The sequence below is a fragment of the Nomascus leucogenys genome, chromosome 7b (genome assembly GCF_006542625.1).
Source record: "Nomascus leucogenys isolate Asia chromosome 7b, Asia_NLE_v1, whole genome shotgun sequence".
Taxonomy (NCBI): domain Eukaryota; kingdom Metazoa; phylum Chordata; class Mammalia; order Primates; family Hylobatidae; genus Nomascus; species Nomascus leucogenys.
The window spans coordinates 85,662,288-85,679,169 of record NC_044387.1 but is presented as its reverse complement, the minus strand read 5'-3'; the positions used below and the strand labels follow the sequence as shown (position 1 = coordinate 85,679,169).

General features: G+C 37.5%; 1 protein-coding gene across 2 annotated transcripts in view; it reads right to left on the bottom strand.

The window, feature by feature from the left end:
- Positions 1-16,882, bottom strand: part of KLHL2 (kelch like family member 2) — a 115,051-nt gene that overhangs the window by 46,250 nt on the left and 51,919 nt on the right. For both annotated transcript variants that reach the window (XM_030816294.1, XM_030816295.1), the window contains one exon: positions 13,174-13,336. In XM_030816294.1, the coding sequence (XP_030672154.1) occupies positions 13,174-13,336 (163 nt within the window). The remainder of the gene's footprint in view (positions 1-13,173; positions 13,337-16,882) is intronic.

Below are 16,882 nucleotides of genomic sequence, written 5' to 3'. Positions count from 1 at the left end.
GAAACTGCGGAATATTACAGTAAATATTGTTTTCAAGCACAAGCAATAATTCAAATAGTTATTTTTCTTTTGAATTAATTTTAGACATATTTTGGATCCTATTGAGGGGATAAGAGGATGTCAAAAAAGTTAAATACCTAAGTAGAAAAAAATATAGAAATAAAGCCAAGAATCTCTTTCAGTTCAAATGTTATCAATTGTTAATAAGAAATTGCTATCTGGGATGACAGAATTAGCTCTGCTTAGTATCTTAACTGAAAAAAGGTTTATCATCACAAATGCCTTCCAATGAAACCAAGAATTTCTCAAAATATTTAATGTCACATATTATAAGAAGTTACCTAATCTAGCTTCTTAACGTCAATTTTAAAAAATTTCTTAAAATTACTTTGTTAGTAGTAAACAGTGAAAAAAAAAGAGTGAGGCTGACGGCAGTGAGAGAGCAATGGTCTGGAAGTGGTACCCTTCTACCTAGGTTCCCAGTGAGATGTGGGGAGCGATCCCTTTGAGAAGTCTGCCCAGGCCATACAGGTTTGGGGGAAACAAAAAGTTTCATTTACAACAAAGACAGAGGGGACACACATGAAAATAGCTGCGCATATAAAAAAGTTTGATCATTTTATAGGCCTAGTGGAAAGGACAGAAGCTGGACAGTGAGGGGTGCCTGAACAGGCCTGGGTAAAGTAGTTACTACCACCGGGGCCTGGGATATATAAACTAATAACAGAGTTAAGAGCCAAAGAATGGAAAATAAAATGAAAGCACATCAGTAACTGGAGGACGTTTTTTTTTTGTTTTGTTTTGTTTTGTTTTGTTTTGTTGAGATGGAGTCTCTCTGTCGCCCAGGCTAGAGTGTAGTGGTGTGATCTCAGCTCACTGCAACCTCTGCCTCCTGAGTTAAAGTGATTCTCGTGCCTCAGCCTCCCGAATAGCTGGGACTACAGGCACATGACACCATGCCTGGCTCTTTTTTTTTTTTTTTTTTTTTTTTTTTTTTTTTTATATATATTTTTAGTAGAGACCAGGTTTCACCATGTTGGCCAGGCTGGTCTCGAACTCCGGGCCTCAATCTGCCCATCTCAGCCTCCCAAAGTGCTGGGATTGCAGGTGTGGGCCACCATGCCCGGCTCCGTAGGAATTCTCCACAGATAGTCCTGTTACCGAGGACTGCTGAGTGCTTACCAAGCCCAGAATTTCAGCTACAGCTCTAGTTTGAAAATGATAGTCAGTGAGAGAATTTCAGCTACAGCTCTAGCTTGAAAATGATAGTCAGGCTGGGTGTGGTAGCTCATGCCTGTAATCCCGACTCTGGGAGGCCAAGGCAGGAGGACTGCTTAAGGCCAGGAGTTCGAGAACAGCCTGGGCAACACAGCAAGAGCCTGTCTCTATTTTAAAAAAGAAAAAGAAAATGATACCACAAACTTCCCCAAAGATCAGTTAGAACTAGTATTAAGTAGTTTCTCAAATTTTCAGTATGGGAAGTGGTGAGGTATAGGAATGACTAAAAATCTGAAACAATTTTTTTCCCCTTAAATGTGCTTGGCTATCAACAAGAAATACTGAATAAAATTCATATTTCAAGTTATAATTAAAATCCAATTTCCAAAGAGTCTTTTGCTAGAACTATTAAAATGCATCTAAACTGATGAGTTCAACTTTTATCTCCTCTATATTTTTGGCCTGCCAAAAATGCTAAAAATGAAGGTGCTAATGATTTGAGAAATGGTTAAAATATAGATACCACCCAAAAAACATGAGAAGAGTCCACAAACCAGCACTCTCTGAATAAGTCAGTACTCTTGGGGTTAACTGAGAAAAATTTCATTTTTAGACATGATACAAAAAATAATTTCATACAGCTTGTTAAGCTAAAATAAAATAAATCTTTCAGGAGTATAACAAAGGCTGACCATAGTCCAGAACACCATGCTTCAGCACGCAGGCCATTTAACCTGGGTGGTCTGGTCACACTGAGCTGTCACTCCACGCCTTGGAGAAGCAGAGTGGTCAGTGTGATGGGCTGTCACTGCCAGTGCCATGCTGCTGAAGCCATGAGAGCATCTCAGGGTGAGCAGTGTGGATTCCACATCCTCCCCTGCTCTCACTCTCTAACCTACCCATTTGGTTCCTCACATTTTTACTTTCCCTAAAGATACTGATGTTATTAAAAATAAGCATGAGTTCATGGAAGAGATCTCCATGGAACACTGTTAATTTTTTCATTATACCGATACAATTTAATTTAATTATAATGCATTCTAGAAAGCTTGTTTCCAGTGGGCAAGAGAAAGAAATGAAGCAGTTCTTATGTCCAGAATCTCTGGTGAGTTTTCAAAGGATAGAGAGTGCTCTTCTTATGTGCACCATGGACCAGACAATACCCCGAGGTCCTGGAGGCTTTCTCTCCTTATCCATCCTTTTCTCCCTTAGCTTCTTACTCCTCCCTTCTGCTTTACATGTATATATGTATGTATGTATTGAGTCATATATTGCTATTTATTTCTTCCCTTCCTTCTTTTCTTTCCTACCTAGAAAAGCCTGTCACAAGTCCTACTGCCTATGATAGGGAAAAGAAAAAGAAAAAGAAAAATATTAACTTTACTGCCACTGTGTCCCGTCACGCTCTTGGAGTTCTTCACAACCTATGTGATATGACTTGAAAGTAATTTGAAGGTTTGGGTAAATTTTCTGGACAAATAGAGTGCTTTAAAGACAAATCACCTAAACAACAATTATTTGTTTATGGTAGAAAAGGAGCTAGAGACATCTTACTGCATGGACTCCTTATCTCCCCACCTCCTGTTTGCTTAAATGTCAACAATCAGATAGTTTCACTATGAAGAATGTGGCTTCCATGTGGCTGGGGAGGCCTTACAATGATGGTGGAAGGCAAGGAGGAGCAAGTCATGTCTTACATGGATGGCAGCAGGCAGAGAGAGAGAGCTTGTGCAGGGAAACTCCCATTTTTAAAACCATCAGATCTTGTGAGACTTAACTCACTATCACAAGAACAGCAAAGGAAAGACCTGCCCCCATGATTCAACTACTTCCAATTGGGTCCTTCCCACCACACATAGGAATTCAAGATGAGATCTGGGTGGGGACACAGCCAAAACATATCAAACTGTTTTATAGTATTATTCTGGATTATTTTGGAAAGTTTGTTGCAACTAGTTATCAATACACCAAAGATATGGAAATAGCTTCATTATACAAGCATGGTCTTTGTAATGGCATTTGTTTAAAATATAAGGATGAAATACATAGGTAAAGCATGACAACTGCTTCAAGATAATATAAGAGGATGTATAAAATTCCTCAAGCTGTAGACATGATTTGTGTACTTTTCTATATGTACATTAGACTTCAGTAAAATGTTTGCATATAAAAAAAGGGAAGGGGAGTAATGAGGGTTATAATTAAAACAAAATTGTCCCTGAGTCGACAACTGTTGAAGTTGGATGATGAGTACTATTCTATTCTTGTACATGCTTGCAATTTTTCATAATGAAAGATGTTTTAAAATGTTACCTAAAACCTAAGAAACTCAAGCAAATACAAGATTCAGAAGCATGGTATAAAAGCAGTACATCCTTTAAAGCTAGATTCAGATGCAAAATATAGTGCATTAAAAATGAAGAATCAATGCTTCTTTATGATTTTACTGGAAGTGAATAATTTTTCATGAAAAATTCTTGGCATAATTACAAAGGAGGACTCTACAAACTAAGAAACAGAAGTGTTCTAATTCTGGTGGAAAATTTTTTATATTTTGTAGTATACTAGAATAAATTTAAGATTTTAAATAAGAAAGATTTTTAAAAATCTAATGATCTCCTAAAAACACAGTAAATGAGTTGCTTCTGACATAAGCAAAACTAAGAGTTCTAGTACATCATATGAACTATGTTTGGATATCCTGTGCATTAATCCTACTTTATTCATTCTCTCCCGAGGCACTGACCCTCCTCTCCCCATTAGCAGTCAGTAACATTTATCAAGCACTTTAGAGAAAACTGGCAGCCTAGGAAAGACAAAAGGTTAAACAGTGATTGTTTCATGCAGCAAAAAATATCTAAAAATATGAAAGCTTTCTTGGTTTTCCTAATAGAAGTCACTTATAACAGGTGCATTAAGTCTAGCAGTTAATGGAATCTGAATTTAGAAGTAATATTTTCTACTTAGTTAAACAGAATTGGTTGCATTGGAATATACCAATAAATTCATATTTGTCTTTGGTTTTTCATAAAATGCTTCATTCTATTCAAAAGTGCTGCATGAATATTGTTACGCACTACAGACATTCCCCAACTTACAGAAGGGTTGTGTTCTAAAAGCTCATCTGTAAATCGGCTTCCTAGAACTCAGACCACATTTTTTCACTGAAATAATTTTCTAAAGGGCAGTTAGGCCATCAGGCCACCCAACAGAAATCAATAAAGTCTAAATTTATTGGACCTACTGTGATTTAGTGAAGCACTGTGGTTTTTGTTTTTTCAACTAACCACTTTGAACCATTATTTATTTGGTAAATGAAATAGGGATTCTAGGAATACTACTCTCCAACACTCTGTGCAGGCAGACACACATATATATACGCACATGCATTCTCCCTTACCCAGATCTATGTACCAAAAGCTTCCTTACTCATCAGAGTAAGCACACTGAAGCAGTTTAGACAAAACGCTCTTGCATTTGAAAGCTGGGGAAGTTACAGTTCTAGAGCCTATTAAAGGAGCAGTGAACATAGAAGCTTCCATAGGAACTATTCCTATTGAGTCTCATAGATGCAAAGCAGAGTCTTGCAGGCAGTTGGTGGATTGTAACTTCTACCAGATTTATCTTCCAGAAATATGGTTTAAAAACAAATTAGCAACTTTCATAAGTCCTAGACAGAGTAATCAGGCAAAAGAAAGAAATAAAGGGCATCCAAATTGGAAAAGAGAAAGTCAAACTATCTCTGTTTGCTGATGATATGATCTTATACCTAGAAAGCCCTAAAGACTCCTCCAAAAGGCACCTAGCTTTGATAAATGAATTCAGTAAAGCCTCAGTATACAAAATCAATATACATAAGTCAGTGGCATTGCTACACACCAACAATGACCAAGCTGAGAATCAAATCAAGAACTCAATCCCTTTTATAATAGCTACAAAATAAAATAAAATAAAATACTTAGGAATATATTTAACCAAGGAGGTGAAGAACTCTACAAGGAGAACTACAAAACACTGCTTAAAGAAATCATATATGACACAAACAAATGGAAATATATCCCATGTTCATAGATTAGAAGAATCAATACCATGAAAATGACCATACTGTCCAAAGCAATCTACAGAGTCAATGCAATTCCTATCAAAATACCATCACTCTTCACAGAATTAGAAAAAAAAAAAATCCTAAAATGCATATGGAACTTTTTTAAAAAGGCCCAAATAGCCAATGTAATCCTAAGCAAAAAGAACAAATCTAGAGGCATGACATCACCTGACTTCAAATTATACTAATATAAGGGTATCATAACCAGAACAGCATGGCACTGGCATATAAGTAGATATGTAGACCAATGGAACAGAATAGAGAACCAAGAAATAAAGTAAATATTTACAAACTGATCTTCGACAAAGCATACAAAAACATAAACTGGGGAGAACAAAAGGCAGCAGACAGCTTCTGCAGACTTAAACGTCCCTGTTTGACATCTCTGAAGAGAGCAGTGGTTCTCTCAGCATGGCGTTCGAGCTCCAAGAACGGACAGACTGCCTCCTCAAGTGAGTCCCTGACCCCTGTGTATCCTGACTGGGAGACACCTCCCAGTAGGGGATGACAGACACCTCAAACAGGGGGGTGCCCCTCTGGGATGAAGCTTCCAAAGGAAGGATCAGGCAGCAATATCTGCTGTTCTGCAGCCTCTGCTGGTGATACCCAGGCAAACAGGGTCTGAAGTGGGCCTCCAGCAAACTCCAACAGACCTGCAGCTGAGGGGCCTGTTAGAAGGAAAACTAACAAACAGAAATGGCATCAACATCAACAAAAAGGACATCCACACCAAAACCCCATCTGCAGGTCACCAACATCAAAGACAAAAGGTAGTTAAAACCACAAAGATGGGGGAAACCAGAGCAGAAAAGCTGAAAATTCCAAAAACCAGAGCGTCTCTTCTCCTTCAAAGGATCGCAGCTCCTCGCCAGCAAGGGAACAAAACTGGATGGAGAATGAGCTTGCCAAATTGACAGAAGTAGGCTTCAGAAGGTTGGCAATAACAAGCCTCTGAACTAAAGGAGCATGTTCTAACCCATCACAAGAAAGCTAAAACCCTTGAAAAAAGGTTAGACGAATGGCTAACTAGAATAAACAGTGTAGAGAAGACCTTAAACGACCCGATGGAGCTGAAAACCACAGCAAGAGAACTTCATGACACATGCACAAGCGTCAACAGCCGATTCGATCAAGTGGAAGAAAGCATATCATTGATTGAAGATCAAATTAATGAAATAAAGTGAGAAGACAAGATTAGAGAAAAAAGAGTGAAAAGAAATAAACAAAGCCTCCAAGAAATACAGGATTATGTGAAAAGACCAAATATATGTTTGATTGGTGTACCAGAGAGTTATGGGGAGAATGGAACCAAGTTAGAAAACACTCTTCAGGATATTATCCAGGAGAACTTCCCTAACCTAGCAAGGCAGGCCAACATTCAAATTCAGGAAATACAGAGAACACCACAAAGATAATCCTCAAGAAGAGCAACCCCAAGACACATAATTGTCAGATTCATCAAAGTTGAAATGAAGGAAAAAATGTTAAGGGCAGCCAGAGAGAAAGGTCGGGTTACCCATAAAGGGAAGCCCATCAGACTAACAGCTGATCTCTTGGCAGAAACCCTACAAGCCAGAAGAGAGAGGGGCCAATATTTGACATTCTTAAAGAAAATGATTTTCAACCCAGAATTTCATATCCAGCCAAGTTAAGCTTCATAAGTAAAGGAGAAATAAAATCCTTTACAGACAAGCAAATGCCAAGAGATTGTGTCACCACCAGGCCTGCCTTACAAGAGCTCCTGAAGGAAGCACTACACATGGAAAGGAATAACCAGTACCAGCCACTGCAAAAACATGCCAAATTGTAAAGACCATCGATGCTATGAAGAAACTACATCAATTAACAGGCAAAATAACCAGCGAACATCATGATGACAGGATCAAATTCAAACATAACAATATTAACCTTAAATGTAAATGGGCTAAATGCCCCAGTTAAAAGACACAGGCTGGTAAACTGGATAAAGAGTCAAGACCCATTGGTGTGCTGTATTCATGAGACCCATCTCACATGCAAAGACACACAAAGGCTCAAAATAAAGGGATGGAGGAAGATCTACCAAGCAAATGGAAAACAAAAAAAAAAAAGCAGGGGTTGCAATCCTAGTCTCTGATAAAACAGACTTTAAACCAACAAAGATCAAAAGAGACAAAGAAGGCCATTACATAATGGTAAAGGGATCAATTCAACAAGAAGAGCTAACTATCCTAAATATATATGCACCTAATACAGGAGCATCCAGAATCATAAAGCAAGTCCTTAGAGACCTACAAAGAGACTTAGACTCCCACACAATAATAATGGGAGACTTTAACACCCCACTGTCAATATTAGACAGATCAACGAGACAGAAGGTTAATAACAAGGATATCCAGGACTTGAACTCAGCTCTGGACCAAGCAGACCTAATAGACATCTACAGAACTCTCCACCCCAAATCAACAAGATATACATTCTTCTCAGCACCACATCGCACTTATTCTAAAATTGACCACATAATTGGAAGTAAAGCACTCCTCAGCAAATGTAAAAGAACAGAAATCACAACAAACTGTCTCTCAGACCACAGTGCAATCAAATTAGAACTGAGGATTAAGAAATTCACTCAAAACCGCACAACTACATGGAAACTGAACAACCTGCTCCTGAATGACTACTGGGTACATAATGAAACGAAGGCAGAAATAAAGATGTTCTTTGAAGTCATTGAGAACGAAGACAGAACGTACCAGAATCTCTGGGACACATTTAAAGCAGTGTGTAGCGGGAAATTTACAGCACTAAATGCCCACAAGAGAAAGCAGAAAAGATCCAAAATCGACACCCTAACATCACAATTAAAAGAACTAGAGAAGCAAGAGCAAACACATTCAAAAGCTAGCAGAACACAAGAAATAACTAAGATCAGAGCAGAACTGAAGGAGATAGAGACACAAATAACCCTTCAAAAAATCAATGAATCCAGCAGCTGGTTTTTTGAAAAGATCAACAAAATTGATAGACCGCTAGCAAGACAAATAAAGAAGAAAAGAGAGAAGAATCAAATAGACACAATTAAAAAATGATAAAGGGGATATCACCACCAATCCCACAGCAATACAAACTACCATGAGAGAATACTATAAATTCCTCTGTGCAAATAAACTAGAAAATCTAGAAGAAATGGATAAATTCCTGGACATATACACCCTCCCAAGACTAAACCAGGAAGAAGTTGAATCTCTGAATAGACCAGTAACAGGTTCTGAAATTGAGGCAATCATTAATAGCCTACCAACCAAAAAAAGTCCAGGATCAGAAGGATTCATAGCCAAATTCTAACAGAGGTACAAAGAGGAGCTGGTACTATTTCTTCTGAAACTATTCCAATCAATATAAAAAGAGGGAATCCTCTCTAACTCATTTATGAGGTCAGCATCATACTGATACCAAAGCCTGGCAACAGACACAACAAAAAAAGAGAATTGTAAGCCAATATCCCTGATGAACAACGATGCAAAAATCCTCAATAAAATACTGGCAAACCAAATCCAGCAGCACATCAAAAAGCTTATCCACCACGATCAAGTCGGCTTCATCCCTGGGATGCAAGGCTGGTCCAACGTACGCAAATATATAAATGTAATCCATCACATAAACAGAACCAATGACAAAAACCACATGATTATCCCAATAGATGCAGAAAAGGCCTTTGACAAAATTCAACTGCCCTTCATGCTAAAAACTCTCAATATAGGTATTGATGGAACGTATCTCAAAATACTAAGAGCTATTTATGACAAACCCACAGCCAATATCATACTGAATGGGCAAAAACTGGAAGCGTTACCTTTGAAAACCAGCACAGGACAAGGATGACCTCTCTCACCACTCCTATTCAACATAGAGTTGGAAGTTCTGACTAGGGCAGTCAGGCAAGAGAAAGAAATAAAGGGTATTCAATTAGGAAGAGAGGAAGTCAAATTATCTCTGTTTTCAGATAACACAATTGTATATTTAGAAACTTCATTGTCTCAGCCCAAAATATCCTTAAGCTGATAAGTAACTTCAGCAAAGTCTCAGGATACAAAATCAATGTGCAAAAATCACAAGCATTCCTACACACCAATAATAGACAGAGAGCCAAATCATGAGTCATTTCCCATTCACAATTACTACAAAGAGAATAAAATACCTAGGAATACAACTTACAAGGGATATGAAGGACCTCTTCAAGGAGAACTACAAACCACTGCTCAAAAAAATAAAAGAGGACACAAACAAATGGAAGAACATTCCATGCTCATGGATAGGAAGAATCAGTATTGTGAAAATGGCCATACTGCCCAAAGTAATTTATAGATTCAATGCTATCCCCATCAGGCTACCACTGACTTTCTTCACAGAATTGGATAAAACTACTTTAAATTTCATATGGAACCAAAAAAGAGCCCACATAGCCAAGACAATCCTAAGCCAAAAGAACAAAGCTGGAGGCATCATGCTACCTGACTTCAAACTATACTACAAGGCTACAGTAACCAAAACAGCATGGTACTGGTACCAAAACAGAGATGTAGACCAATGGAACAGAACAGAGCCCTCAGAAATAACACCACACCTCTACAACCATCTGATCTTTGACAAACTTGACAAAAACAAGGAATGGGTAAAGGATTCCCTATTTAATAAATGGTGCTGGGAAAACTGGCTAGCCATATGTAGAAAGCTGAAACTGGATCCCTTCCTTACACCTTATACAAAAATTAACTCAAGATGAGTTAAAGACTTCAATGTTAGACCTAAAACCATAAAAACCCTGGAAGAAAACCTAGGCAATACCATTCAGGACATAGGCATGGGCAAAGACGTCATGACTAAAACACCAAAAGCAATGGCAACAAAAGCCAAAATTGACAAATGGAATCTAATTAAACTAAAGAGCTTCTGCACAGCAAAAGAAACTATCATCAGAGTGAACAGGCAACTTACAGAATGGGAGAAAATTTTTGCAATCTACCCATCTGACAAAGGGCTAATATCCAGAATCTACAAAGAACTTAAACAAATTTACAAGAAAAAAACAAAAAACCCCATCAAAAAGTGGACAAAGGATATAAACAGACACTTCTCAAAAGAAGACATTTATGCAGCCAACAGACATATAAAAAATGCTCATCATCACTGGTCATCAGAGAAATGCAAATCAAAACCACGGTGAGATACCATCTCAGGCCAGTTAGAATGGCGATCATTAAAAAGTCAGGAAACAACAGGTGCTGGAGAGGATGTGGAGAAATGGGAATGCTTTTACATTGTTGGTGGGAATGTAAATTAGTTCAACCATTGTGGAAGACAGTGTGGCGATTCCTCAAGGATCTAAAACTACAAATACCATTTGACCCAGCAATCCCACTACTGGGTATATACTCAAAGCATTATATATCATGCTACTATAAAGACACATGCACATGTTTATTGCAGCACTATTCACAATAGCAAAGACTTGGAACCTCCCAATGTCCATCAATGATAGACTAGATTAAGAAAATGTGGCACATATACACCATGGAATACTATGCAACCATTAAAAAAGGATGAGTTCATGTCCTTTGCAAGGACATGGATGAAGCTGGAAACCATCACGTTGTGCACATGTACACATTTTACATATGGTGAGAGATCCCTATCTCTCACCATATATAAAAATTAACCCAAGATGGATTAAAGACTTAAATCTAAGACCTGAAACCATCAAAATTCTAGAAGAAAACTTAGGAAAAACTTCTGGGCATCGGCCAAAACAAAAAATTTATGACAAAGACCCCAAATGCAAATGTGACAAACACAAAAATAAATAAATGGGACCTAATTAAACAAAAAGAACTTCCACAAGACCAAAGAAATAATCACCAGAGTAAACACACAACCTATAGAATGGGAAGAAATATTTGCAAACTATACCTCTGACAAAGGACTAATATCCAGAATCTAAAAGGAACTCAAACAAGTCAGCAAGAAAAAAACAAATAATCCCATTAAACAGTGGGCAAATGACATGAACAGATATTTCTTAAAAAGAAGGTATACAAATGGTCAACAAACATGAAAGAAATGCTGAACATCACTAATCATCAGAAAAATGCAAATTAAAACCTCAGCGAGATACCACCTTGTCCCAACCAGAATAGCTATTATTAAAAGTGAAAAAACAATAGATGATGGTGTGGATGTGGTGAAACGGGAACGCTTATATGCTGCTGGTGGGAATGTAAATTCGTACAACCTCTATGCAAAACAGTCTGGAGATTCCTCAAAGAAATTAAAATCCAATACAGCAATTTCACTACCGAGTATCTACCTAAAGGAAAAGAAATCATTATCTCAAAAAGACACCCAGACGTGTATGTTTATCACAGTACAATTCACAATTGCAAAGATATGGACTCAACCTAAGTGCCCATCAGCCAATGAGTGAATAAAGAAAATGTTAAATATATATATACACACACACACACACACACACATATATACACACATACATATACGTAGACATATATGTATATACGTGTGTACATATACAAATGTGTATATACGTACGTGTGTGTGTGTGTGTGTGTGTGTGTGTGTGTGTGTATTATGGAATACTACTCTGCCATAAAAAAAGAAAAAAATAATGTCTTTTGCAGCAACTTGGATGAAACGGGAGGCCGTTATTCTAAGTTAAGTAACTCAGGAATGGAAAACCAAAAACTACATGTTCACACTTATAAGTGGGAGCTAAGCTATCAGTATGCAAAGGCAGACAGAGTCGTATAATGGACAATGGGAGACTCAGAAGTGGTGAGGTTGAGAGGATGGTGATGGATGGAAAACTACCGATTAGAGTACAATGTCTACTACTCAGGTGATGGGTACATTAAAATCCCAGACCTCGTGACTATACAATTCATCCATGTAACCAAAAACCACTTGTACTCCTAAAGCTATTAGAATAAAAAAAAAGGATGTAATAATTAAATGAAAGCATAAAGAAACTAAAAAAAGAAATTTCCTAATAATCACTTTTAATATATATTTTTGTTTATAAACTCAAATAAAATATAGATTACATTTGTGAACTATGTGTGTGCATTCAAAGCTATAACAATCTCCCCTCCCCAACTGCAGAGATGAGGGGCCTGAAGGACCTGAACAGCAGCTAAAGCAAGGGCTCCTTGAAAACAGTAACAGGCCCTCCCTCTGCCACAGGGAGATGCCAGCAGTAGCAGTAGGCCATGGAACCAGCATGCAAGGAGTGGGCTGCTTCTATTGGTGGTCTGCTTTTCTACTCCACCAAACTTATCTATATTTCACTGCTTTGAAGATTTTTTAAGCCACAAAATTGTTTTCATGGATGCAAAAAAAAAAAAAGAATGTAAAAAGTCAGAGCTAAAATAACTTCACATGCATACACTTTCTCATATGCCTATTCATTTAACAATTTGAAAGAAAAATACATACAGCTATTCTTCTTAAACCCTGGAGACGGAGGTTGCAATGTGCCAAGATTGCCACCACCACACCACAGCCTGGGTGACAGGGCAAGACTCCATCTCAAAAAAAAAAAAAAAAAAAAAAAAAAAAACCTAGCTATTCCTAGCTATTCTATTATTCAGGCCCAATCCCAATGTATAGTTGCTTGTCTTTTAAGTTCAGAATTTTATGAGTATGCTTCAGTTATGCAGTGTGACCATTATAAGATTTTAAATGTATTTTTATAAAGCCCAGATCCAGAAATACAACATAACTTTCCAGAGACCACTGTAGAACCATATCAAAAACCAAGCAGTTTCCTCCCAAATTCAGCTGAGGTCTACTCCACTTGCCTGCATAGGTGTTGGCCTTGTTCAGAAGGTCGGTGCATGCATGCATATCAGCAAAAGCCCGGATTCCTAAGCAGTTGACAGGGTGAAGCTGGGATTCCAAAAATTCACAACAAGTCTTCTTCACATCCTGTAACTGTAAGAGACCAGCTGCTGGGAGAAGTACCTGCAACACACACATCAATATTCTTAGGCACTTGGCTGGAAAAACACTGTCTCTTTGACTACTTCTACAAAGGACACAAGATGTTCAGCCATAGTTTATTGTCTGCGTCCATACCCCCATATTCCCCAGAAAACAAATATAAAAATTATTTTCAATAACAATGATGAATCTTCACATTCCTCATAATTTCCATGTAATCTTCCAAAGGCCTCTTCTCCTTGGTCAGAAGAATATGAGATATCAGATCTTATTAGATTAATGGTTTGTTTATAAGCACAAACAAAATGTTCCTTTGACTTCTAAAAACACAAATTCTTGGCTGGGCAAGGTGACTCACACCTGTAATCCCAGCACATTGGGAGGCCAAGACAGGAGGATCACTTGAGTTCTGAAGTTTGAGACGAGGCTGGGCAACATAGCAAGACCTCATCTCTACAAAACATACAAAAATTAGCCTGGTGTGGTGGCACACAACTGTAGTGCCAGCTACTCAGGAGGCTGAGGTGGGAGGATCACTTGAGCCTGAGAAGTCGAGGCTGCAGTAATCTGCGATCACCCCACAGCACTCCATCCTGGGTGACAGAGTGAGACCCCAACTCAAAAACAAAACAAAACAACAACAACAACAAAAACCCATAAATTATTAGGATGCTAGGGGGTGCTATGATTCAATGAAAATGGTTTTGTTCTCTTAGTTCAAGCAGTAATGCGCTTCAGTGATTTGTGGGGAAGGAGTGGCCCCAGAGTAATCCATATCACAACAAAGCCTCATTTTGCCGAAGGCCCGTTTTTCACTGTACGAGTATCATAACAACTGCTTTCCTTACAGGGTAGAACAATTTAAAGTTCAACAACAGTCTCTACCTATAAGCAGACAGTTTCTCTAGAATGTAATATATGTGCTAACAAGGAAAATGTAATAGGTGATTATCTAATAACTTTTTAATTTGCATTTTTGAGTAACTCCAAGCAATTTTATATTAATTATAGGTTATTCTGTGGGATTGAACCACTATCTTCACTATAAATACTATATCCAACACTACAAGTGCTTTTCAAATAAGTCAATAATAGAAAAACATTTTTCCTTGTAAGTGAATTATTACAGTGCTATATAAAGGACCATATTTGAAAGTCAAATTAAGGAGAAAAACTTCAAAAAAAGGTTATCAAATATCTGGTGATCCTTTATAAAAGCCAAAGAAACCCCACAAAAAAACCAACTATTCGAACAATGGTAAATTTTAGAAAAGACTACATTAGCATTAAAAAAAGACCTAAGTTCCTTCAGAAATTGACTTTCATATATGCCACATTGCAGCCCAAAGACAGAAAAATAATACTGGTTTATGACTATATGTTATGACTTTCCTAAATATATTCAGTAAGTCCTAAACATAGAAAAGAAAGACATCATTCACATCTCTCTGTAACAAACTTCTTACTTTCTTAAAGGAAGCACAGAAGCTTTAACTCCTGAACCTAAAGGCTCAAGAAAAACCAGAAACAGTACCTAGACATAAGGCCTTTTCCTTCTGAGTTTAAGAAAAATAGGTCAGGTGTGGTGGCTCACGCATGTAATCCTAGCACTTTAGGAGGCCAAGGCAGGTGGATCACTTGAGGTCAGGAGTTTGAGACCACCTGGTCAACATGGTGAAAGCCCATCTCTACTAAAAATACAAAAATTAGCTGGGTGTGGTGGCACACACCTGTAGTCTCAGCTACTCAGGAGGCTGAGGAAGGAGAATCACTTGAACCCTGGAGGCAGAGGTTGCAATGAGCCGAGATCACACCACTGCACTCCAGCCTGGGTGACAGAGAGAGACTCCGTCTCAAAAAATAAAAATAAAAATAGAAAATAAAGTATAAATAACGTTACAGCCAAACTTTTTGCATGATATGTATAGTAGGTTGCATTATGAGAATGAATATCCACAGAAGGCTTTAATTTGTTGATAATTTTCAAATTGCAGGTTTTTCCATGCCAGTGTAATTGCGCTCTGAAGCAACATAAAGTGCGTTCCAAGATGCTTAACAGTACAGCCATTTAATTCAGCAAATTAAATTTCTACATATAGTTTAGAAAGTGGTCTTCAGTGTAATATTCAACCTCTGTGAAATTGCACAAATAGTATGATCACCCCTCTAATTAGCATTTTCCTAGCTAGAGAAAACAGTGTAATACTTAAATTGTTTGCTCACACAGAACGATGAGGAAAAAGTGGTTGGCAGAAAACAGGCTCACTTACACATTGCTGGTGGGAGCACATACTGGTCTAACCTCCGTGAAGAACAATTTGTTTATTTCAAATTCAAAATTACAAATGCACATGTTCTCTGACCCAGCAATTTAACCTACAGATATGCTAACATATGCACAAAATCTCACATGCGCAAGATATTCATTACAGCATTATTGTGGCTAATAGAAGCTAGAAAAAAACCCTTTAATGTCCATCATAAGGAGACTGATTAAATAATTGGAATCATCCATTCAATTGCAGTCATTCAACGAAAGAGGAAACTAATAAATGAGATAATTTCTAAAATATATTCCTGAGTGAAAAAAAAATTAGTCGTTGGTATATTATGCTAACATACACACACACACACACGTGTGTGTGTGTAGCAGGCTTTTTAAATTTTATTTTGCTTTATTGATTTCAACCTAATCATTACCAAGTTCAGATCTACCTTATTAACAGACCAAAATTCATAAAATTGTAGATTCTCCTATCTGGAAGGGGCATAACAAGTCATCTAGGTAGAAATATAAAAGTTATTTCTACAGTGGTCCATGTGGCTAGATTATATTCACATATAATTTTTATTGATGACAGTGAAAAGTGGTTACATGCTTGACAAATATATACTAAACACAAAATAAATGTAAGTCAAATGTACAAAAAGTTTGTTCATATTTTTCTTTTGTCAGTAAATCTTTTGAAATTGCCTTGGTTTCATGATGTAATTTTACTAGGACTAAACTTCAATAGCTCATAATTATGTAATTAATTATATACAGCTTCAAAAGCAATTACTAATTGACCCAGCTTGCTCACATGACGCCTGGTGACCATCAGTCACTCATAATGAAAACAGGAAAACAGCTGGGGCCACATCAACTCCTAGCTTATTTTGTGTGTCAAATAGCCACTTAAAACAAAATTTAAAATGCTCTGACTTCAGATGAACCACATCCCATGATCGAAACCATTCAAACAGCTGGCACCCTGCAAGTCGAATGTCTTGAGATCAAATCAAATCAAACCTTCTAATTTGTGTGATGAAGAAACCACACCCTAGAGGGGTTAAACGGCTTGACCAAGTCATACAGCGAGTCATGGAAAGCTAGGGATATAATCAAATTGGTCAACTCTTTGGTCTACTGTTCTAATACCTTCAACCCCAAATTTAGGTGCAGAATGGAAGTATTTGTATAATTTCTAAATCTCCAACACTGTCCTTTTCATGAAGAATAATAAAGACAACAACCACTTCCACAATGCATTATTGCAGTTGCTTCCATTTACTGAGTAATTACTA